The following is a 25005-nucleotide window of genomic DNA, read 5'->3' on the forward strand; positions in this document are numbered from 1 at the left end:
ACTATTATCATGACAAAGAAGTAGCATTGCAAGGTTTTGTGCTAGACTCTAGTAGGTAGAATTTAAGTTGTGTGTTGACAACATTGTAAGGTTTTAAAAGTAGAAATAAAGGGCATGGCCCCAACCTTTAAATGCCATTGATTTCTCTACATAAGGGGACACCTACAGTTTTATTACTGCTAATATATAACCCAGCTGTTTTGGATCACACCAGCTCATGTGATCTCACAGTTGAGATCATAACATTAATGTCCGAAGTACAATTCTCAGGGTTGCACTTAACCATCTGCACCCAACAATGGTAGCACTCTTGCCCTGACTCTCAGAATGGGGTTCATGAGAAAGTCCTTTCAACCTTAAATGCTGACCCATCCCCCTACCCAGGCTGGTCTTGACCCTCAGATTGAGGCAGAAAACGAATGCTGTTCCATCCCTCCGTTCTTCTGAAACCAAAACTGTAACGTATACAATTAGATAACTGTGTGTGTCATCAAGCTACACAGTTCCAAAAACAATTACCAGTATTCAGAGTCTCTCAAAGCCTATGCACAGTCATTGATTGCCTGTCTCAAATTTCATCTCAACCCCTTACATAGTAAAGCCCTTTATCCCTTTATAAAGTACTTTTACATATAAAATGGTGTTTTTCATAGCAAAAGGGGACCTCAGGTTTCATCCAAGTTTACTGTAATCTCAGGTTCTTACCTATGAAAAGTTAGGTATTTGATTCGATGATCTCTATGGCCCCGAAACAAGAGACTCTTCCCATTGATCCTGTAGTTCATCATGGCCATTACTTGAAAATATTTATTTTCTAAAAAAAACTTTCTATGGGTAATATAATTGTTCTACAAATGCAATAGTCGTGAATAGTGTTCAATTCAGCTCTCCAGTCATCTACTATGTGTTTTTTTGTTTTGTTTTGTTTTATTGGGTAAGGGGAACAGGACTTTACTGGAGAACAGTGTGTACTTCCGGGACTTTTCCAAGTCAAGTTGTTGTCCTTTCAGTCTTAGTTGTGGAGGGCGCAGCTCAGCTCCAGGTCCAGTTGCCGGGGGTGTAGCCCACCATTCCTTGCGGGAGTCGAACCGACAACCCTGTGGTTGAGAGGATGCGCTCCAACCAACTGAGCCATCTGGGAGCTCAGCGGCAGCTCAGCTCAAGGTGCCGTGTTCTATCTTAGTTACGGAGGGCACCTCACTGGCCCATGTGGGAAATGAACCAGCAGCCTCGTTACCCAGAGCTCGCGCTCTAACCAACTGAGCCACCTGTCTGCCCCTACTGTTTGGTCTTGAACAAGTAATTAACCTCTCCAAGCCTTAACTTCCTTATTTATTTATTTATTTGTTTTCATCTTGACTCTGGTTGTAATAACATTTTTAACCTTAGCTGGCTATGATTCAGTCTCATCTGACACACAGTCACATGTGGAAATGACAATTATTATCCCAGTTTCGCAAGAGGAAGAAAAGCCTTAGAAGGAGTGAGCAAGTCACTTGCATTAGTACAGGTTGAGTGCTGACCTGGGATAGGACCTGGGTTTTTATATATCCTTTTCACTACACTAAGTGAACTTGGTAGTATATCAGATGATATACTGATATACTGATATCTATAACAGAATACCTTGCAACAATTTCATAAATTGCTGGATTCAGAATTGATTATGTGTAACCTGGCTTAGAATGTACTGAAAGTAGTATTATAAGTGAAATCATTTATTATTTTGTTGAACAAGCATCAATTGAGTTTCCATAGTGGGCTAATTAATAGTTGGGTGCTGTGGTAGACAGATTGTTGTTCTAGTAACACATGCTGTATATGTTCCCATAGATAATGTCTGCCCTTGGGAGTATGACCCACAAATCCAGGCTCACAAAAAATGGACAGAGTCTTCATAATAAGGTTCAAGAACATTCATCTGTTTAATAGTAAATTATCTTTATTTTACATAGTTAATGATCCTCAATAACTTTCAAGTGGTCACCCACTGTCATGCCTGGTTAGAGACCTTTGGAATGATTTTGTTGCGGAGATACCTGAGTTTGATTATCTCTTCTGTTGTGGAAGTTTCTTACACCCCAAAGGGATACCTTAGGAGGAAATCAAGCACTGGATTCCTAAGTATGTTGGAACAAATACCCACATGATCTGTGTTTATTTTACTAACTTTTAACTAGTTGGTGTATCGCCAAAGGTTACTAAATGGTGATGATAAGATCTTGCAGTTACCTTGGGGACTTTACTTTGAGGGTGTGTCAAAATAAACAGAGTAGGCATGGAACCAAAATTTTCTCTACCGTAACATTTTAATAGTAAGGTAATTATTTAGTGATCACCTTCTGCTTTAGAGCACACCAGAGGAAACCCGTGCCATTTCTTCAAGTTTGTTTGATCACCCAGGTATGAAAACAGTAGGTTAGACATCTAAAACTGTCTCCCAATGAAAGCCCACTGGCCAATTCTTGGGTTATGGATATAACCTAAATCTTATATCTTACTTGTATTTAAGGGAAGTCAGCTTTTTGATAAACAATCACTATTACTAATATCACGTGCCATATAATTTAAAAACATTTGCTGTGATAAGATTTTGGACTACAGTAAATATTCCCTAGATGTGACAATGTAACCTCCTCAACCTAAAATATGAGATTGTAACATTATCCATTTAATCACTTTGAAAGTTACGCAAAGCATCAACATTTTAGAGGATGATTTGGATAAGTTGTCTTATATTTAGCATGTTTTCAGAAAAACTAATATGTACCATAGCTAGATCTCACCAATTTGGAATTTAGTGTATCTTTGAAAAATGCTTTTGAACCATATATTTTAATGTTGGTGAATTTATACATCACTATTTTCCCGCTATTTTTAAAGCTATGAGGTATTTGTAGAAATTAACTAATACAATACGTCTAAATATATCACAAAAAAGCATCCATAACTACAGAATGTGAATGATAATGAAAAAAGCTCATATTCTCCAAGCTTGGCACCTAGAGTTAACTCTTTTAGAAATATGGTATATGTCTGAGTCAACCACTAGTGGAGAATTAGATTTTACAGGGTGGGAATTTCTGTGGTGAGTTCTTCATGTTCTGTTTCCTTGTTAACTTGTTTGGTCACTCATGCAGCTTTGCCCTAATCCCTTTGCTATTTATATTCCATCATCCCCCTCATTGTTTAGTCATGCTGCTTTGAAAAAGCAGTCTCCACTTCCTTATTTACCAGTCAGTCTTCAACCCACATTTTCTGACTTTCACTCACATTATTTCTTTGAAACTGTTCTTCCTAGGGGCATAATGCCTTTTGCTGAATCCAGTGGCCACTTTATCATTATCCACTTGATTCCTGTGCTGCAGTTGACACTTGATTACTCCTTTCTGCTTCAGCCTCACTCCTCCCCTGGCTCCTTGCTTCTCCTCCCTTTGAAGCTACATTTTCTTATTCTTTTTCATATGGTCTGCCCACCCCCTCAGACTTTTTGTTTGTTTGTTTGTTTAAGGATTCCACTTTTGATCATTGCCTTTTCTTTATATAGTCTTCCTGAGCAAACTCATCTTTACCCACAGCTTCAACTACTCGCCTACTGGTAAATCTCATTTGTATAGTCCAGTGCCGACCTCTTACCTGAGCTCTAGCTCAGTATTTCAGACTGCTTCCCAGATCCTTCAGCTTGTGTGCATCATGAGAACCTCAAACCCAAGTCTAAACAAAAATCATGAGCTTCACCCTCTCATTCCAGAATGATTTCTCCTCTTACTGTCCTTATCTTGTGAATGGTGCCATCACTCAGTCAGGCCCTCAAACCCTAAATCCAGGAGTCGTCCTGACAACTTCTCCCAAATGCTGTGCATTCACTCACTCATATGTTTAGCTCATTCTAGCTCTTAAGTGTCTCTTGAATCCCTCCTGTCCTCTCAGTCACCTTCAGACTACCTCAGTACCCTGGGTTTGAAACTTTCCCTCAAGTCGCCACGCTTTTGCTTTTGTATGCAGTTTCCTTTGCCTAAAATGCTCTCTTCTTCTGGGTCACCTTTCTCCAGTAAGCATTCGATACCATTTCACCCTTAAATATTCAACTCAGTATTGCCTTCTTTGTAATGAGTTCCCTGACCTCTTCCTCCACCCCTTCCGCTGTCCTACAACATACCCCTGTAGGTGTAGGCATACCTTACCTTAACTTTCCTGTCACCATGCAGAGACTCACCTCTCAGTACTTTTCACATTGCCTGCCCGTTCATTTATTACCCTCACTCATTCCCTTTCTCCCTAATCTAAGGCCCAGAACTTAGTCATTCCAACAAATGTATAGCTGTCCAACATAGTCTCATGCAGTCATGCATCTAAAGATGTAATTTTCTTTTTTCATCTGTAACTTAACCTGACTTTATTCACAAGCCCCTAATTCCACAGGAAACTTAAAAATAAAATAATCTTGGCTTATTAAGGTGAAGTTTGTTTACCACTAAAGCAATTCCAACTTACCCCACCCAGCCCCTTTTGTATACCGCAGGTTGGAATTCTTGTGTAATATTATGCCCTAAGCATGGGGGTTGGGGTTGAAAATGGACCTGTGAGTCTGGTTTGCTTGCAGTCTCAGGCTTCACTCCTCTCTAATTTTCATGGAGGCCCAGCCATTTTATTCATTTTTCAGCTTTGGGCTATGACCTCTGTCCCAAGATATTTGCTGGAAAATATCCATGGTCTGACCTTGTTCTCTTGATATGCCTGCATATCCACTGCAAGATCCTTTGTGGTTCTGTCAGCCACTACTACACCACCCCACCCCCACCTCCCCACTCAGGAATTCTGCGTTGCTTTTCCCATGCCACACTGGAGTTGTGGGGACCCTGTATCCACATTGTACCAACACCTATTGGTCCAACTGCCCATCATTGTTTCTGCTCTGATGCTTAGGATCATGGATGAATATACGACAAATATGTTGGGGGGTAGGGTACCAAACTCTTCTCAAAGATTTGTTGCACCTGATCAAGTTTCATAGTTCTCTTGTAATCTGCTTTTCTCTTCTTGGGCCTCACAAACGAGTCTTACACCATTTTACACTGTCATCTACTCCATGGTTCCTGCAGTGCACTCTAGCCCCTAAGGACATGACTCTGTGTGTGATGGGAAAAACCAGCTTTCCAGACTGCATCCTCACTTTTCCTCAAAAAGACCTTTAGCAAAATCAAGGTTCTTTTAAATTAAAATGATGTTGGCTTTCAGATGTTTATCTCTGCTGTGACTTAAAACTGCTTATTTTAAAACTAAAAACTGAGCAAAGTCTTCTTTGTATGGGATAAATTTGTCCTTACCTCAAAGTAATGCTATTCACTAGGTTTATAAGGGGAGAGCCTTGAGGCAACAAGAAAACATAATGGAAAAGATTACTTAATCTTAAATCTCCAAAACTTACCTTGCGATGAAAGTAGGGATAAATGGCATTTATTGTTTGCTTAGCTGGGTACATGGAACATAAGGATGAAAACCATATAGTCTTTGACCTCAAGGTGCTGTCAAATGGTGAGAGGCACTCACACATACAGAAGCCATAGTATTTCACATCAGAATCATTTGGAAGAGGTTTTACAAATACTAATGTGATTTGACCCCTAAAGATTCTGATTTTAAAGTTCTGGGATGGGATTTTGAGTACTTATTGAGCCCCACCCCCAGGTTATTATAATGTACAGTGAACTTTGGGAACCAGTTCAATATGGGAAATGTCTAAAGGTGCTGAAACATTCAGGGACTATATGCCTAAAGAACCAATAGGCCAGTTAAAAATAGTTCATTCACCAACTAGGAGAATTAGTTTTTGATAAAATGTGATGTTAAAACTTCTTTGGTGTGCCAAATACTTTGAGAGAACATGCTTTCACCTACTCTCGCTGTCACTACAAAAAGAACCCTCCAAAGTTGTCTCCCAGTCCCAGTAAGTGGTGTCATTAACAGCAGCCAAGCTGGAATCATCCAAGTCATTTCTCCCTTGCCCTGTCGTCCAGGACACCCAGAGGGCATTGTTAGCCAATCCTGTAGATTTCAGCCTTCTACAGAGCCCTCGATTCTTCTCTTCCCCTCCATCACCACTGCTCTGCCCTAGTTCACATGTAATTGGTTCCTTGCTAGTCCCCAAGCCATCAGTGGCCCTACATACCTAGTCCATTCATCTTCTTTTGTCAGAGGTATTTTTTAAAAAACACATATATATGTCATTGATGGACATTGAGTTGGCTTGGCTTTGATCAACAACACTATAGGACATAAACTGCTATTTGTTTATCCAAAAACAAAGTCATATTATAAAGTTTTTTTTGGGGGGAAAAAAACGATGATTCCTGGAATTATCGCATAAATTATTACCGCTTTTAAGCTATGCTTAGAGAAACTCCAGCCACGAGGTATAGCTGAATGATAACTAGATCTAAGGTGAAACTAAGCACAGCAAAAACAAAGCCAATAGAAGCAAGAAAGAGAAAGAGGACTGCTCCCCCTTCTCCTTGTAACATTTTAGATGTATTTAGAATCAGTAACTTAGAAAAGGACAAAAGGGTAGCGAGTATGTGTTGAATTATTTGCACATGTTATGAGTCAACGTCACATGGGCTGTTTGGGGCGTTCCTTTAAAACTCAGCTTCCGAAATCTTGTTTCCCTTCAAGGGCATCATTGAACATTGTTTAATTCCTGCTCTTATTTCCTGTCTCCAAATGAGGTTTGGCTGTACTTTGATGTCTTACTAATTAACTCTGACTACATAATTTAAAGGAAATTTTAGAAACCTCTAGTTTGCCCCCAATGTGGTGGTTTCTTTAAATATCACTCATTTTGGTTTTGTTTCTTGTTGCTAGTGAACCAGACTAATTGCCACAAACAGATTGTCTTTACTCTCCTATTTCTTCCTTTCGCAACCATCCAGAGTAATTTTGTTTTCCTTTAAGAGTTCGTATATTAAGAGTTAACTATAGTTCCATAAACTTCTATTAGAGAGTGTTCATGGGCCATATATGTCTATTAACAAATTTCAGCTAAAATTTAAGTGGACTTATTCTGAATTGAATGGATACTTCCATATTTACAGGGAGTTTTTGTGTCCCTTCGCTAAAGAAATATAACATTTAGTGTTGAGTTGTTAAATTCTTTAGGATCTTAGAGCATCAAATAGCTTCTTCTGAAACCATGTTTGCTTTAAACATGGTTTTAAATTAATGATTTTCCACTTAAATCAGGTTTACAAAAGGTTTCTCTTTTAAATCCCAGGAAAGTATTATAAATAAAACAATTTAAGTGATCATGAAAAGTTTTTGTTGTAGTGATACAGATCAACCTCTCTCATCAATTCAGACATTTGTTAGCTCTTTGAAGAATTTCCTTTTTGCATCCCATTCGCTCTGAAAAAAGGGTAAGTTGAATTATAGGAGAGACTTTTTCAAACATGGTGCCAATTGAGTACAAAGTTTCCTTGTGCACAGTGGTGAAGTCGTCTTAACCAACTACCTTCAAATAAAGCGAGCAGCACAGTTTATTAATAGTACTCCGTACACACATTTATTTTAGCACAGTAGAGCTCTGTTCAAATGAGGTACCCGAAACACATCACCCACACATGGTGGAGAATATGAATTGCTCAAATGTAATGAACTGCTAAAATTCTGTTTAAGATTTTAAAGCACGTTTAAATGTGCTGCAGTCATAATCGAAAAATTAATTAGCGTTGAATGAAAAGGGTGTTTTAATTAATAAGACTGTTGAAACAGTTCTGACTTTTAGCAGTTTATAATTAGAATCCATATTTTATTGCATTTCTTATCTGACTAAACCATTGAAAATTAAGCTAGTAAATAAGATGTCACTTTTATGGAAATAGTAGCACAAAGTAAGGTGAAAATAAGAGGAAGCATAACATAGCATTCATTTTTGTGGTCAATAAAAAATAAAAATAAAAAACATCTGTACAACTTTCTTTAGTGACTTAGTTATCTTTGAGTTCAAAGGAAAATTTCACTCTTAAAAGTTATATTATTTTTATGACTATTTCCTGGATTTTTTTCTTTTCTTTTTTTTTTTTTTTTTTTGCTGTTTTAAAGGTAGAAAATGTGGCCTATAAGCAATGATGAGGAGTATTTCCTACAACTAAATTTATCTGATTTATCTGTGAATTGATACTGCACATAAAAACTCCCAAACCAAAGTAGTAGTAGAAAATGTTTTGGGATCCATAGAATATTGTGAAATACTACATTAAATAATAATTATGTTTATAAGATGATTATCTTCAATTCGTTTTTAAACACATTTTAACCAAGCTTTCATAATGCTTTATAAATGCTAATAAAATTTTGTGTGATTTATATAATCTCTTTGAAGTAAATGAGAGGTCATTATACAACCAAGGTAAGGAGAACATAAACAACTGTTAGATGATCATATAAATACAGGGCAAGTGTGTGATGAAAGTTGCTAGTAAATTTGAGAAATCTAGAGAGCTAACTTCTGATCTACCTACTAAATTTCATTGTAACGTAAATTAGCAGTTTGCTTTCTCAGACCTATTGAGGAAAGAGTCATTTGCAAAATCACGTGGAATAAGGTAGGAAAGGAATCTGAGCTAAGAGCCGACCTAGGTGTACTCAGGAGAGTAGCATGCTTGGCTGCATTGGTAAGTACTAGATGTTACAGGTTCTCTCTAATGCCTGCCAGGTACCACGTGTTCAGGGCGACCAGCAGGGGTTCTCAGCCCTGAGAGAATGCTACAATCACCTGGGGAGTGTTCAATAAACAGGGCTGCCCAGAACATACCTGAGAGTCCCTAAGGTGAAGGCTTAGGTAGCTGCATTTTTAAAAATAGCCTTTTTACTCCAACATTTGATTTTAATGTGATTGGGCGTTGCCTGATCGTTGGGAATCATTTTTTTTTTTTTTTTTTCACTCTTTGTCACTCCTAACCTGGGCATGGTATTCAAATTACCTCCACATAGGAGCCTGATCCTCAGAGGCCCAGACTAGAAAGGAGGTTACAGGGGAAATAGTAGAAGTGCAGGATTCGTTCCGAAACAGAAAAGCCACCCCTTGCCCATATTGACTATATCAGATTCTAGAGTGAAAAGGATTGCAAAGCCTAGTTCTTTTTATTTTACTTCTTTCGAAGGCTTTAATTCCTAAAATGTATATTTTATTTTTAAAGAGGAATATGGACTAAGTCCATCAGGATCAGAGTGGGGTGAGAGATCAGAGAGTCTGTAACAGCCGATGTGGCTCCAAGAAATACCTCCAGGGCCTGGAAGACAGCCCGCCCCATTTTAAGTGATAAATACACTTTTTGAATGAAGAAATGACTCTGAAAATGTCTTGTGATCAGAGAAAAGAGCCAATGTTTTTGAATGTTTGGGTGCTCTTTTATTTTGCTTTTATTATTTGCTCTTTTAAAAATTGCACATGCAAGGTCACGGAGCCAATAAGTGGCTACCAAGGTCTGTCTTCTTCACACTTAACCGCAATGCTAACTGCCTCTGAAGTATGTATGTGTGGAAATGTTTTGAAAACCAAATTTAGTGCAAATATATTACTAGCATTAGTTGTCTACATGTCAATGTCTCCTGCTAGTTTTCTCTCATTCATTTCTCTATCCCCACTATCTAGCTCATAACAGACACCTAATAAATGTGAGTGGCATTTTTGTAGGAAAAGTAAAAAATCACTGACTTAGATACTATAAGAACTGAAGGCTGTCTTTCTGTGTATAACAACCCCACGCCATGCGTTAAAGCTGTTTTAGGACGTGTTTTTCTGCAAATGCATAAAGAGCATATTTTTGTTTCTACATTATTCTATGGGACTATATTATTCTATGGCTTTAGTTTATTCTTGATGATATACCTTGCACAATTTTCCACATCAATATTGATACTTTTTCCTCAATTTTTAACAACTGGCAACCTGTAGTATCCATTTAATGACATTTATGTAGCTATCTTTCTATTGATGAAACATTTTTGGTTTGTTTGTTTCTTTGTTTTTGTATCCCATTATGTTAGTGAGGCACATGATACTAATATAATGGGATAGATGTTTGAATGCTTCTACAGAATAGATTCCTAGAAACGGAATTTCCTAATTGTAAACGCACATATAATTTTTTGATATGATCCCAAACTGCCCTCCAAAAAGCCTGCGTTAGTTTATACCTCCCACTAGTGTGTAATAATGCCCATTCCCACACCCCACCGGGGCTAGGTACCATTAAACTTCTCTTTTAACCACATTTAATGGAGAAAATGATATTGTTATTTTACGTTTATATTTGTATACCTTCTGAACACTGTACTGAAGTCTAAAATATATACTATTTTAATCTAAATGGCAGTTAATATAATCTATCTAATTTACAATATATCAAACTGTTGTTCAGTTTATTTTTTTAAAAAATATAACTTTGATATTTAAGTATTTTTTCTATGTATCATAATTTATGTAACTGTTGTTTTATTATTGAACATTTAGTGTCTTTCCAGTGCCTCACTTATATAATCTCATAGCAATAAACACTTGTACATGTGTTTTTCTATCTTTTTATGAACAATTTATTAACATAAATTTTGGATAGTGCTATTATTGGGCCAAAGGTTCTAACTCTTTTAATGGTTTTTGATAAGAATCATTAAATTGCTTTACAAAAGTGTTGTATCAGTTTTTATGACCATCAAGAGCATATTACTGTAACAGCTTCTTGACCACTTTTCTGAAGTATGGTTTATTATTTATGATTTTAAATGTAAGTAACCTACATAAGTTTACTTTCATAAATTGTACTTAGTGGATTATACAAAGAATGGTGAAATACGTATTTATGTTTCCCATATTTAAAAAAGGCTTACTTTATCATTCTGAGAGCAACAAGGTACAGAATGAGGTATAAATTAAATATATAAAACCATATGTACCTCAACTATAGATAATTTTAAAACATTTTCAGTAATAAATTGATTGGGGTAATATTGGTTAAAAACATTATATAAATTTCAGATGTGCAGCTGTATAATATAGTATCTGTATACTCTATTGTGTGCTCGCCACCCAAAGTTTGGTCTCCTTCTATCACTTTGGTTTTTTGGGGGTTTTTTTTATACCTTTTTTTTGGTCATAATTAATAACCATGTGTATTACAACATGCTTGAATGTCCACCACATATTCCTGGGGTCAAAAGATCTATCTCTTTCTTTTAGGAAATTTACCAATGGTGTGGTTCTTCATGTAACAAATATGAGCGTCTGAAGGCAAGCCAGGTTGCCATTGGTATTCGGGACAATGAAAGGAACGGAAGATCTCAATTAATTGTGGTGGAAGAAGGAAGTGAACCATTTGAGCTTATACAGGTATTGTGACTTTGGTGGTTTTTTAAAAGGTTACCACTCTTAAATTGAGTGTGTGAGGAGAGACATGTGTGTATGTGTGTGTGCGTTAGGTTTAACAAATTCTCTACTACTTAGGCTTGGATTAGGTAAGAGGAAGTATCAGCGTTATCTTAAATCATGGTACTAGGAGAGGAGAACATTAAGACTGTTTTCTCTCACCATTGAAATCATTATCGAAGGAAGCCTTGGCCCTGTCTTCTGTGGTATTCAAGGACAAATAGGTGGGCAATACTTTTGAGAGTGACTTAAGAATTTATTTTGGAAGAAAAAATGGTTTATTCATCTTGGCGTCTTGACTGTTTTTTAAACAGTGATGTTGAATTTTAAAATCGAACAATTATTTCATTAAATAAAGTCTTACACCAAGAGATGGAAAACACCAATATTTTACATATTTCAATAATTTGACACTAAAAATTACAGACAAGACATTTATAATTTTAATATAGTTGTTAATGTAAAATGTGTTTACATGGCTCTTTATACCTATGTCATGTACTTAATCATTATACCAGTCACATTTAATGGTGACCAATTTTGCCCCTTTACTAACACTGCAGGGAGTATCTGAGTGTATTTATTGCATATATTCCCTAAAGTAAGATTATAAGTCAAAGGGTTATCGTGTCATATTCAGGTGTCTAGATATATATTGATCAATTGATTTCCATTTATTCATTTAGCAAATATTTATGGAACGTCTATGGTGTGCCAGGCACTAAATGTTTGCACCAAATGCTTCTTCCTTGCACAAGCACTGTGTTCCCTCATGGACTTACAGAACTCTGTCAGGATATACTGTTGTGACACTTTTTGAATCTTCCTGCATGTAGTAGTAGCAGGTGGTATCTCTGAATTTTCATTTCTCTAATTTCCTGGGATATTACACATTTTCCTCCCAATGAGGTTAGCCATTTGCATTTAAGTTTTCTTAAAGATTATCTTGTAAACATATGTTTAAATAATATTGATATAGAGCAATGTAATACATTGCGTTACCTGATCCAGTGATAGCCTTCATAGTCTAGTGATCAAATATTATATAATAAGATCATTTTTATGGCTTATAATGTCTTTAAACTTTATGACTTTAATAACCACCAAACACAGACTTGCACATTAATGATGTTTTAGAAACAATTTTAATTCAGTGGGGAGATGCTCATGGTATATAATGCTAAGAAAAAAGACAGACTATAAAATTTTGTATATAATATTATGTTAATACGTAAGCTTATATGTGTATGCTTTTGGTGTCCTTACTTATTGGAATTCATTGAAAGTTCTGAGACAGAAAAGTTTAAACAGTTAACATATTATACTGTTAAATTAAGAAAATGTAAACCTGAAAAAAAATATGTGTAAAAATATAACTTTGATTATAAAATATTAGTGATAGGGATAAGGGACATATTTCCTAATATAAAATGCCATGTCTGTATTTTAGGGGCATTTCACTTTTAGCTTTTTTAAAAATCCTAGAAAATACCTACTGTGTTTCCATTCAGTACATTCAATGTATACAGCATTATATTGACAGCTCTCACAAACTGAATCAAATTTTCAGTGAGAGCCTTCATTTTTTTTTTTTTTCAAAGCGTGCCATGGGATTTTTGTTTTTATACATGTTGTTTTGTAGCCTGATCACAAAGTTTAGTAGTTATCTGATGAATTAATTATGCTATGATAAACTGGTTTGTGTAGGCTCTTTTAATGTTGTACTTGTAACTATGGAATACAAAAAGATCACGAACTTGGTTGGGAAAAAAATCAAAACTTCAGTTTCACTAACCTCTTAATGAAGATTTTCTCCAATGTGAAGATAGTCAGCAAACTAGCATGAGCAGTACCTGTGACTTTTCAGATCCCATTATTGTTATTGCAGGTAACCTCAAAATATCATTTACTTTCATCACTACTTGGTAATTTTTATGACAGTTATTAGACCTGCTGTTCAATAATGTTATTTAATGTTTTAATGAAGAGGCCCATATATTATTTTATCACATGTATTTTAAATATATTTTGATATTTTGATAGTTGTATTCCGATATAATTGGTTTCCATCATAATACTTTGTATTGTATCTTACACATTTAAAAATATTTTTCTTAGACGAGGTTCATAAGCTTCAAAAGTGGTCTAAACTGGTTCAAAGAATACACACACAAAGTTGCCTGGTTTAAAATAATGGAATACTGTTTCTTTTTCTGAAACTCTAAAGCAACTGTTGACATTGCTAGAGAAGGATTCTAAAAATCTTTTAAAATATCTTTTTCAATTGACCTTTTAAGTGACTCATTTTTAATGAGAATCTTTTAAAATTATTTATCTTCTAATTTTTTGAAAGTCTTAATATAATGGTTAGTAATGGCTTTGAAATCGAGAACTTTTCAGCCAGTTAAATGATCCTATTATCATTACTTCATATTCAATGCTGAAATTTTGGAACATGTTTTTCTAATACATTCGAGTGATCAGTACCGAAAATATTTTCTTAATTTTCCTTAAGGCAATGATACTTAGCATAAACCCAAAATCCAAAGAATGATAGTAACAAGTAATGTATGCTGCAAGGTTGTGATGCTTTCAAGAGCACGATAGTTGCTATTGCCATTTATTCCACCATTTATTGATAGCTTACCATGTGCCAGGTGCTGTTCAAGGAACCATCCATTACTTGTCATTTACTTAATGAATCTTTTGTTTGCATTTCTAGCATTCAGGTACCCATTTTGTTCCTTACCAGTTCATCCAGTGGGGGAAGTAGAAATATTCTGAAAAAAGGAATATAGTAACAGAATAGTTATCCATATGCTACAATAAAATAATATTCCAAATAATCTTCTACTTTGTCACACCAAAGCTCAACATGAAGAGAGGTGACCTTACTGATAAGATGTCACTTTTATATAATCAGTCCAAATTAATACCACTTTGCAATCATTTCTGACTGATGTAATTTTCCCGTTAGCTTTGCAACTGAATTGAGGGACTGATGATAGACCTAAATAGAAAAATGCAATGCTAAGATGGATGGACTGTCTAGGAGGGAGGATCTTTGCCCCACAAAGAAACTGTATGGGACAAACTGTATGAGAAATTGACCTACTGAGGCTGAAGGGACTGCGGATTTAGCTGGTAACTCCCATCCCTCACTGGTTGAGGGACACTCCTTGGGTGTTAACTGCCCAGAACCTCCAGCCTGCTTGTGTGTGGCTACAGTACAGCTCGATGGCCAGATAAACCCATCAGATGGAGAGCAGAAGGCTTTGACTTGATGAACTATCTGCAGATGACCTCTGTGGTAGACTGAGGTGAGGTGTGTAGAGCACCAATAGCATTTCTACACCCTCACTTTACAGATGAAGAGAGTGAGTCAGAGAGAGGCTGTGCCACCTCCCCAAGTAGGAATAGGAAGGAGCCATCTGTGATTCACACACAGGCAGCCTTCCTTCTAGAGAATGCAATCTTAAGCCTACAGAGATGGCTATCCCATCTGCAGGGAAGTTATTTTATAACTGCCAAACGTTTGCCGCACAGTTTTGACAATCATACCTATTTTCTGTATTCCACATCCTAAGTAATAGCCTTAGTAGCACGATGTTTCTGCTCAGTGGACCCGCCTGACCTTTTGTTTTATATCTCTTACTATGAGCATTCAACCTTTCAGCCAATGCCATGCAATCATTAGATACAGGGTAATGGGGGTAGACATTTTTTTTTTTTTTTGGAAAGAAAATACATTCCTTTAATATGAGTATAAAATCTATGCAAATATTTCTCAAGCATCCCAGAGTACATAAAAGCCATTTTGAGTTTGCTCAATTAAATTTTGGTGCTTGGAAATTTTCTGAATTATGTAGATCAAGAGGAAGTTTTCACAACTCTCTTGCCATAAAACTGGTGATAATCTGCTTAAACATTTTATGTGAATCAGGTTTATTTACCTCTCCCTGCATAGGCGAGGGACATAGGCGGCAAGGTGAAATAAATGTGCGTAAGTGTGCGAGTATGTGAATATGATGAGGAGGATAATGAAAAAATACTCCTCGAGCTGTAGCTCATCTCCTCATAAGCATGCTCTGTGTAGCTCTTTGTCTGATTGTTGGCCTCAAAGGAAGAGACTGGAGAAGAAGAAACTGAAAAAGGAAAACAGTTTCTTGTCCATTCCTCCACTCGTCCAACCTAATGTAGTTTTTCCTCTGGTTATCTTCAAAGTCGATGAAAATAAGCAATGCGTTACTGAGCAAAGAAGCCCAGAGGCATAATGGTGGAGAGCCAACTTTAAGAGGAGCAGGGTGGTCCTCTGTGGACCTGAAACTCTAAATATCTCTTAAGAATTTGAGAATCCTTACAGGCTATTTTCATCTGTTTGGGGTTAAAAATAAATGATATACATATTATTTCTCCTACCTGCCCATGCATGTAATAACTGGTAGGTCATGTTAAATTTTTTCACTAAATTTGGAAGGAACCTCAGAATCTTTCTCTGCAGACTGCTCCAGCAGCCACTCCCTGCATGGGAATTTAGCAAGGACAGGTAAAACCTAGTTAGCATTCCTGCACTGAAAGTCCTCTTGCTGAGGGATCACAGCTAACTGTTAACCATTACAGCCTGGCCCTTTGTAATGCTGATAAATCATAGACACCCTATGATAAATCTTATATAACTGATATGTCCTGCCTCACCAAAAGATGGTCATATGTACAACACTACATGGGGAGATGTGATTGAATCATGTGGGAAGATCAAAGAATTCGTTTTGTAACCAAGGAGGACTAATGAGTTTGTACACACCATAATTGTGGAGGAACTTCAAAGGGAAGAGAATATTACGTCTTATTCTTCTGTTTCAGCATTATCAGCTATTCCCTTTCTGCTTGCACAGGAGATTACTGTCTAGATTTTGCTCGAAGAACGATTTATAGATCTGTCTTCAATTGGTAGTTTTAAATCTAAAAGATAAGGCTTTGACAGAGTACACTATCAAGACATACAGATTACTTAATGACATCATTAGATCAAGACATGAACCAAGTATTAAGTGTAGGTTGATGGGGCAGTGTGTGACAAGAGCCTTAATGGTAAAATTGTCATGCAAAGAACCAGAGCGGTGATATGCAAGGGCATCTCCAGGAGAAAGAATGACCTTTTGACCAAAGTAGGATTTGACGCTGGATACAAGATCCAACTTGTGTTGAGTTTTCACTATGTGCCAGGCATAGTGATAGTCACTTCACATACATTATTTCTCTTAATCCGCATAATAATTGTGAGTGATATACTAATTTTTATACCATTTTAAATATGAGAACAAGGTAACAGAGTCACTCAGTAGTGGGTCCATGCGGCTCAGATTGCCTGAGCCTACCAAATGAAGGGGTTGTCAAAAGGAAAAGGAGGCGGTGCTCATTGTAAAGCATAGAAATTAGGCACCCCAAAGGCAAACGATGGCAGTGTCCATTCCAGCCCTGGTCAGGTAATTGTCCAAGTGGGTTTAAGGTCTTACTGAAAAAGCTTTAGCGATCCCATACAGGGCAGATGGCCTAACATTTTTACCTGAGGTTTGCTCCAGGGCACCTTCCAGACCACCAGACCGTGATAATTTGTCCAGGGGAGAAATTTCTTAAGAAGCTATGGGAACATCAGAAATGCTTGGCAGATGTGTGCCCTCATGGTTGAAGTGAATGGACCAGGTTTACAAAGCTGATCCTACTGAAGACTGGAATTTATCACTGAGCCAGGCCCAGGGAGATTTTTGAAAACACATTGCCAGGGCTTCAATCGGAATCTCAGGTTCAGATGCAGATTTTTGTATCTTTATCATAACTCCTCTTAATATGCAGCCAGTGCTAACAACTGTTCTAGTTTAAGAAGTTGGCATTCTGGCTTATGTATTTTAATAACTTGTGAGTTAGCGGTCCATGTAATAGTAATTTGTAAGTTAGCTTTCCATATTATAGTAACTGGTAAATTAGCTTCACATAGTATAACTTATGAGTTAATTCTTACGAGTTGGATCCTCTGAATCTCATCTCTAATATGCTAATGTTACAGTAACACTGAGGATCAGAGCTGCATCAGGGTGAGTTGCCCAAGGCCACCACATCCCCTGTCAACTACAGCATCCATGAGACACAAATGGCTGTTGAAGTTCTGATTTAAATAAGATAAATTTAAATAGAATTTAAAATTCAGTCATTTGGTCACACGAGCCACATTTCAGGTGCTCCATAACTACAGATAAGCTGGTGATACCATATTGGACAGCACAGCTATAGAATACTTCAGTGACAGAAAAGTCTGTCATTGGACAGCGCTGGCCCAGATAATTAAATAGCCAAACCTCTCTTGCAGCTACCCAATTCACTTTATCCTTTTATCCAAATATGTATTTCACATGCTTTCCCTCAATCTAAAGTACCTTTATCCACTATTTGATGTATTAAATTACCCTTTACTTGATATGTCAATAAAGGGATAAAGGTGTTTTAGAGGCGAGCACATCACTGAGAGAGCAGGAGAGCAGGGGTTGGGATCTCATACCCAGATTAGGTGGAGCTGGCTACAGGAAGTCACAGCTTTCCTCAGAATTACCTATCTTTGATTGATCTGTGTATCTTCCCTATTAGTAAATATTTGTCTTACCTAAGGCATAAAATGCCTTGTAGGCAAGTAAACACACCATAACAAAAAAAAAAAATTCTTCACTTTTTATAATGTATTTCTATTCACCATATGCTTGCAATCTATTGACTTTATGTTTTTTTTCTTGTCAGGGAAAGGAAATAAGACACAAGAATTACTGAGTAATTAAAATGTTCTCTCTTAGAACCTGATAACTTGTTGCCACGCAGCAGCCTACCCGTCTGTCACCTCGTACCTACCCCTAAAGAAAGGAGAGTCTGTGAGACCAAGCCTTTCAGGGACTTAGCTTCACCTTTGTGCTTACACCTTATGTCTCCCTGTTTGGCCCCGAAGCATGGCTGGTTAGCCAATGCCAAGTAAGAATCTCCACGGGGGGACAACTCAAGCCAGGCACAGTCGAGTAGGGACCAACAGGAGAACCCATGGGGTTGATAGAGGTGGGCATAGACCCCCACCTTCCCCCGGTTAAGGAGAGCTTCTGCCTCTGTGGCTGCATTCCTCCATTCAGCTAGCTTCAGTGTTGTCAGATTGAGGTTCTCCCGGTGATCTTTTACAAGCTTTGGCTATTCATTGACATCAGGGTGATCACAGCTTTGAGTCACTCATTAAAAACAGGTGTCACACCAGTCTAGCTGCTACCTTGATCTGAGCGTAGATTTAATAACTCATAATTCGCCAAACTTCTGAGGAGCTGGTGAATTCTAAAATCAGGATCTTACAGAGTTTGACCTGTGTTCGCGCCCGTGCCTGGGCTGCGGCGCTTGCCACAGCGGCTGCCTCACTGGTCATCATCTCCCTCCCCCGCCGCCTCCACCTGCCACCACCTTGTTTGCTCAATGCCTGTGTTGCGCTGGATGCGACAACAGCTTACTTTCTTTTTAGTGAAAATAGAAGCAGAGCCATTCACACTAAACTGATTAATGTAAGAAGAATGCAAATGTCTTAATCAAGATAAGAATTTATGCAGAGAGCTTTGCAGTAGATTTGGAAGGTCTTTGCTTTAGTATTTATGGGACTTGGGCAGTAGGCAAAACTCAACTTTTCTCAGTCTCAGTTTCCTAATCTATTAAGCTGAAATCAGAGTTGAGAGGCACATAACACTCTCTATGGTAAATGCTTTTAGGACTTGACACCAACTTAGAACATACTATTTATCCAGAGTGATCTGGAATTTTGAATTATATATTGTCCTTCCTCCAGGCATGTATTATCTGGCTCTTTTTCCTATTGTTCACTTCTAGTACTTATTATAAAGTGTCCAAACATCTTGACTTTTTTTTGTACAAAGTTAAAGGAGGAAAAACGCATCTTAAGCAAGTAGCATTTTAAATGTTGGAATTTCATATCAGAATAGAAAGGGCTGGCTAAAAGGTTCAAAATAAATAAAGACAGATACAAAAGTGAAAATTAAGTAAAGCTTATGAGGATGCAGCAAAGGTGTTTTTTTTTTTTCTTTTTCAATTACAGCTGACATTCAATATTATATTAGTTTCAAGTGTACAGTATAGTGGTTAGACATTTATGTAACTTACAAAGTGATTTCCCCCCAATAAATCTAGTACCCACCTGGCTCCAGCAAAGGTTTTCATGACTGCCTCGTTCTTCTTTCTAAGAAAACAAATTTACACAGAGACCAACTTATATGTTAAAAGAAAAAGTGACAATGGGTCATACAGACAAAAACGTAAGATACCGAAGACGGTCTGGAGACAGGTCGTGAGAACTAAAAATTCTGCAACAAGTAGACTGTGAATCTAAAGCTAGATTGTTTATGTGCTTTAATGGTTTAATGTAAATATTTTCTGACTAATTTTGAATTGAACTATTGAAGGCAAAGAGTGAGCAGCAGAAAACGTCTATTTAGGCAGAGAACAAAGTTGTATTTGTACCAATTTCCAACATCTTTCATGTACTTGGGGGCAATGTCTTACATTGCTAAATATTTCCATTATGTTACTGGCAAAACAGAGAGGAAAAAATACAGATTTTTCCCATTTTTCTATTCATATAACACCCATAACAAAATAGCACCTGTGGTCTCTGGAATCACTTAATTCCTAGCTGAAAACTTAAAGCCCCTGTGCCACTGGTGGCCCCTTCTAGGTCTTTATATTAACAAGTGTTTCTGTGGTCAAAATGCCTAGAGCAGTTAGGAATCCATTAGGAATACAGTACCCAGCCCCTTATTCTCAAGGGGATACATTCCACGACACCTGGTGGATACCTGAAATCATGGATGGTACCCAACCCTCTATGTACTGTTGTTTTTTTTCCCTATGCATACATCCTGATGATGCAGTTTAATTTATAATTTAGGCACAGTAAGAGAATAGCAACAGTAACTAATAATAAAATAGAACAATTATAACAATATGCTGTAATAAAAGTTCTGTGAATTTGGTCTCTCTATCAAAATATCTTGTTGTAACCATCCCTCACTTGCAGTAAATAGTTTGGTGTCACTGGTTTCAGGAGATCCCTTGCTGAAGTCTTTGTATAGGCTCGATGCTTTCTGGTACAACACATTGCACTCAGCTGGGCCACGTTTGCTGTTCATGTCTTATCACATACTGTGGCTGTAACTTTTTCAGTTTGAGGCGAGACAGCAAAATTAGCATGAGTTTCTTTCTCTTTCACACTTTCATGGATAGAAGATTCATTCTTACCATGGATCTCAGCAAACTCATCAAACAATTTTTTTTTCCCCTTTACTCAGTCTTCTAAGAACACAGCCTATTAGTTATGAACACATACTCTGGAGCACTAACTGGTCAAATCCTAACGTGTCACTTATTAGCTCTATGACCTTGGCAAGTTACTTAGCTTGTTCCTTCAGGTGTAAAATGGTGCCATAATAAACAGTGCCAACTCATACGGTTGTTACGAAGATGGAATGACTTAATAAATGTAAAGTGCTTAGCACGGTGTCTGGTACATAGTGAAATGTCAGTCTTTGTCAAATAAGAGTTTTAAAGTGCCTGGCATAGCAAATAATAGCACTTGAAAAATGTTAGCTGTTGCGACAACGTGAATGGATCTTGAAAGTCTCGTGCAAAGTGAAATAAGTCAGATGGAAAAAGTCGAGAACTGTATGATTTTGTTCATATGTGGGATATAAAACTGAAGGTATTATATGGACAAGACAAACAAACAAACACTCATAGACACAGACAACAGTGTGTGAAAAGTGTTAACTGATACATACAATACTAATAAAAAGCAATAAATATATAAACAGGCCCAAAACATGTAGCTTAGACAAGAGGAATACTAGACATTCAAAGGTAGTTTTCAAAGAAGTAAAATCATGAATAGTATACAAATATAAAATAACTTACTTTCAAAGATTTTATTTAAGTCATTCATTCATAAGAGAAATAATAAAATATTGTGACTAGTTCAAAGAAGAATCTAAAGAATAGACAAATGTATGGGCAATCAGTCTTTAGATGAATGTTGTAAACAATGCAAAAGTTACCTCTTTCACCGGGCGTAAATTAGTTTCACCTCCACTTAACAAAAATTCCTGTGAATCTCTGTGGACAAAATTGTTTGCTACTATCAGTCTTCTACTGAATTAGAAAATAACTGAAAACGAATAAGAGAGAGAGAGAGAGAGAGAGAGAGAGAGAGAGAGAGAGAGAAAGAGGAAGAGAGAGAGGAAAGGAGGGAGGGAGGGAAGGAGGGGGGAGGGAGGGACGGAGGAAGGGAGGGAAGGATTGGACCTCTATAGCATCAGATCAACAGAAGGGTCCCCTAGACAACATCCATGGAATGAATCTTTTTGTCCCCATCCATAGTTATTCCAATATTACTGACGATATTCCCTATGCTGTACTTTACATCCCTGTGACTATTTTGTAGCTACCAATTTGTACTTCTTAATCTCTTTTTCACCCAGCCACCCAAACCCCGTCCCATCTGGCAACTATCAGTTTGTTTTCTGTGTATGAGTCTGTTTTTTATTTTGTTTGCTCACTTATTTTGTTGTTTAGCTTCCACATATAGGTCAAATCATATGGTATTTGTCTTTCTCCGTCTGACTTATTTCACTTACCGTAATACCCTCTAGGTCCATCCATGTTGTCGCAAATGGTAAGATTTCATTTTTTGTTATGGCCGAGTGATATTCCATTGTATATATGCAACCAATTGTTTTTCAAGTTATTGAAAAGACATTAAAGGCACCTGTGCCAGAGTCTTCACCTCAACACTTAGCAGTTCTGTGCAATAATCACTTTACCTCTTTGAGCATCAGTGACATTTTCTGTAAAATGCTGATAACAGTAGATAGTTCATGGGGGCTCTTATCAGAATAGAATGAGGTGTGTAAAGCTCATGATACAATGTGTGGCTCATAGTAGGCATTCAATAAGTGGTAACTATTCCTCTGCTGATTATAGTTAGCTGAACCAACCAAGAATTAATTGCTCAGTTTTGCTTCTGCCGCACCCAGTCAACCTAGGCAGCAGTTACGTACAGCATTAGGTAAGGCCCTGGGGTAGGAAAGTGTGAGGCTCCCACAGGGAACACCGAAAACATCGGCCTGTTTAAAAAGGGTGCTTGGTAGAGAATGCTGAGAAATAATGCAAGGTGTGTAACAGCCAGCCCCTGGAGGAGCTTTGGAATCCACACCGAGGAGTTTGAGCTCAGTCAGTTTGCATCCAATTCAGAATCACCTGGAGTGCATGCAGATTCCTGGGCCACACCTATCACTTGATAGTTGGCAGTTGGGAATCTGTTATCAAGTCATGCAGACCTTGCATGAGCACCTTGAACTTTAAGAACCACTGCTGCAGATATAAGATATAAATCTTTGTCTATAGTCATACTCTTGAAATATAGGAGTAAAGTGAAATAAGAGCCAGCTTTTTGGATGAAAAAATAGGCAGACTGAGGCAGGAGGGCGGTGACTAGAGTAGGTATAACCCATGATGAGGGCGATGAAGGACTTCACTAAGTGAGGTGGGAATTAAGGAATAGAAAGGAATCTGTGACTCTAAACATTATCATAAAGAAGTAGAATTGAATGACTAGGTGGGTAGGAGATTCAAAGTGGGGGACAGGAACTATTCAAAACTGACCACATGATTTTAAGTTCAGGTGAGAAGACCCAGGAGGTATGAGGTACGCTGACACAAATTGTGAATTGAGAAGGGCCAGTTCTGTGGAACGATAAGTTCAGTTTGGAGCATGTTAGAGGATGGTGATCCTTTTAAGTGGAAACTTATAGAAAATCATTAACGGAAAGCGGCGGGGGCAGGGGGGAACTCAAAGCTTGAGTGACAGGTCTTGGCTAGAACAACAGATGAAATTTTTATGAAACATCCTCAGATGAGGATTCTCGGTTTCCTTTCCTCTTTAAATTGTCAGAATATATGTTATTTCACACACAAAGGATTACATGATCTACATTCTAATCACTTGAGAAACCTGAAATGAGTGTTTTTAAATTTAAGCATTATCCTACCTGTAGAGAAAAAGTGGTGTTTACATTTTATTTCAAAGATCAAAATATATGGCGTAGTTGATAAAGTGAGCATATTTAATAATTTTTCTCTTTCTGGGTAGGATGCAAAGTGCTTAAGGGCTGGGAGAGGTGGTTGGAAACTCATATGCCCCAGTGAGGTATTGGTAAATGCTGAGTTGTTGAACTGAACATTAAAATAATCCTTAGAGATGTCTGGCAATATACGGCACCCATGACTCCTGGAGTTCATCCCGTTTTTGGTAAATCCCGTGGGTGGTTCAAGTCTCAACTATTCTTACTTAAATTAAAAGTAAGAGTTGACCCAAATCTGAGACTCACTCGGCCTGCTGGGAGACTTTTCCTAGATTAGATAATGTCCTGGTCCAAACCGTTGACTCGAAGCTCTCCTGCCTTGGTTGGAGGAGAATTACAAAAGGGTGCATGAGGAGCCCTTTCACTGTTCTTATAAGAGACACATACTTCTACTAAAGTAAAATTGTTGAAGAAATGTTTTTGGTTGTGTTTTAATTTTTGTCTTGATCGTACTTTTAACAAAAAAGAAAGCTATATTATAATAATTTAGTATGTCTAATCATGAAAGCATTTTATTAATTATTGTATCAGCAAAAAAGATGGACATGTTCCCAGAGGAAATACATTCTTTAATGCATTTCTAAACTCGAAGCTATGCCTATACTCATGCAAGGATTAGAATTTATGTACATTTTATGATTGCCTAATACTCATATGCTGTATTGTAAGAAACACTAAATATAAAACACATTATGCAAGCAGTTTCATTATACGTTGAATATTTATTGAGTCCCAATTAATATCTGTTTTGCATGTTTTCAGCTTGAATTTATGCCTATGTTGTTTAAAAAAGTCACACTATTTAGAATACATATATGTTTTATTCCTGTCCTTAACATTCTTTGTGTCAGTTAACTTAATTAAGGTGCTTCCTAGACATATTATTTTTGTGATTTTAGTGCACAGAAATTCAAAGCAGATTCAAGTGTACTTCCTACTACATGGTTTACTTGAACTTTTGGATTGCATCATATATGCAAGAATAAATACACTTATTTGTTCACTTGACAACTAGTTATTGAGCACCTGCTATTGCCCGAGCATTGCTCTAAGTGCCGAGGATGCAGTAAGGAAACCATGATATGGTCATCAAGAACTTGCGCTTTATCTAGCTTATAATATGTCAACCAAGATAATAATACCCAACCCTCAAACAGTTATTTTGATCCAGATTGTTGTAAAAATAAATCATTTAAAACTATAGATTGCTTCTTCTAGAAGCAATAACAGAAGAAATTATGTTGCAGAACTACACTTAGAAATCATATTTTAATGAATTCCTGCTAGTTTTCAATAATACGGACACCTAGTCTTTCAAGTTTGGGGTTTTGCTTTCTTGGAAGTTCACATCACCAACAAACTCAGGGT

The 25005-nt window shown here is 37.2% G+C and overlaps 1 protein-coding gene across 1 annotated transcript in view; it reads left to right on the plus strand.

The window, feature by feature from the left end:
- The window catches only part of SCIN (scinderin), a 63149-nt gene that overhangs the window by 11874 nt on the left and 26270 nt on the right, over positions 1-25005 (plus strand). Inside the window, exon 4 of the mRNA XM_019726923.2 lies at positions 11234-11383. Coding sequence (XP_019582482.2) covers positions 11234-11383 — 150 coding nt within the window. The remainder of the gene's footprint in view (positions 1-11233; positions 11384-25005) is intronic.

This window comes from Rhinolophus sinicus, linkage group LG09 (assembly GCF_036562045.2).
Source record: "Rhinolophus sinicus isolate RSC01 linkage group LG09, ASM3656204v1, whole genome shotgun sequence".
Lineage (NCBI taxonomy): Eukaryota > Metazoa > Chordata > Mammalia > Chiroptera > Rhinolophidae > Rhinolophus > Rhinolophus sinicus.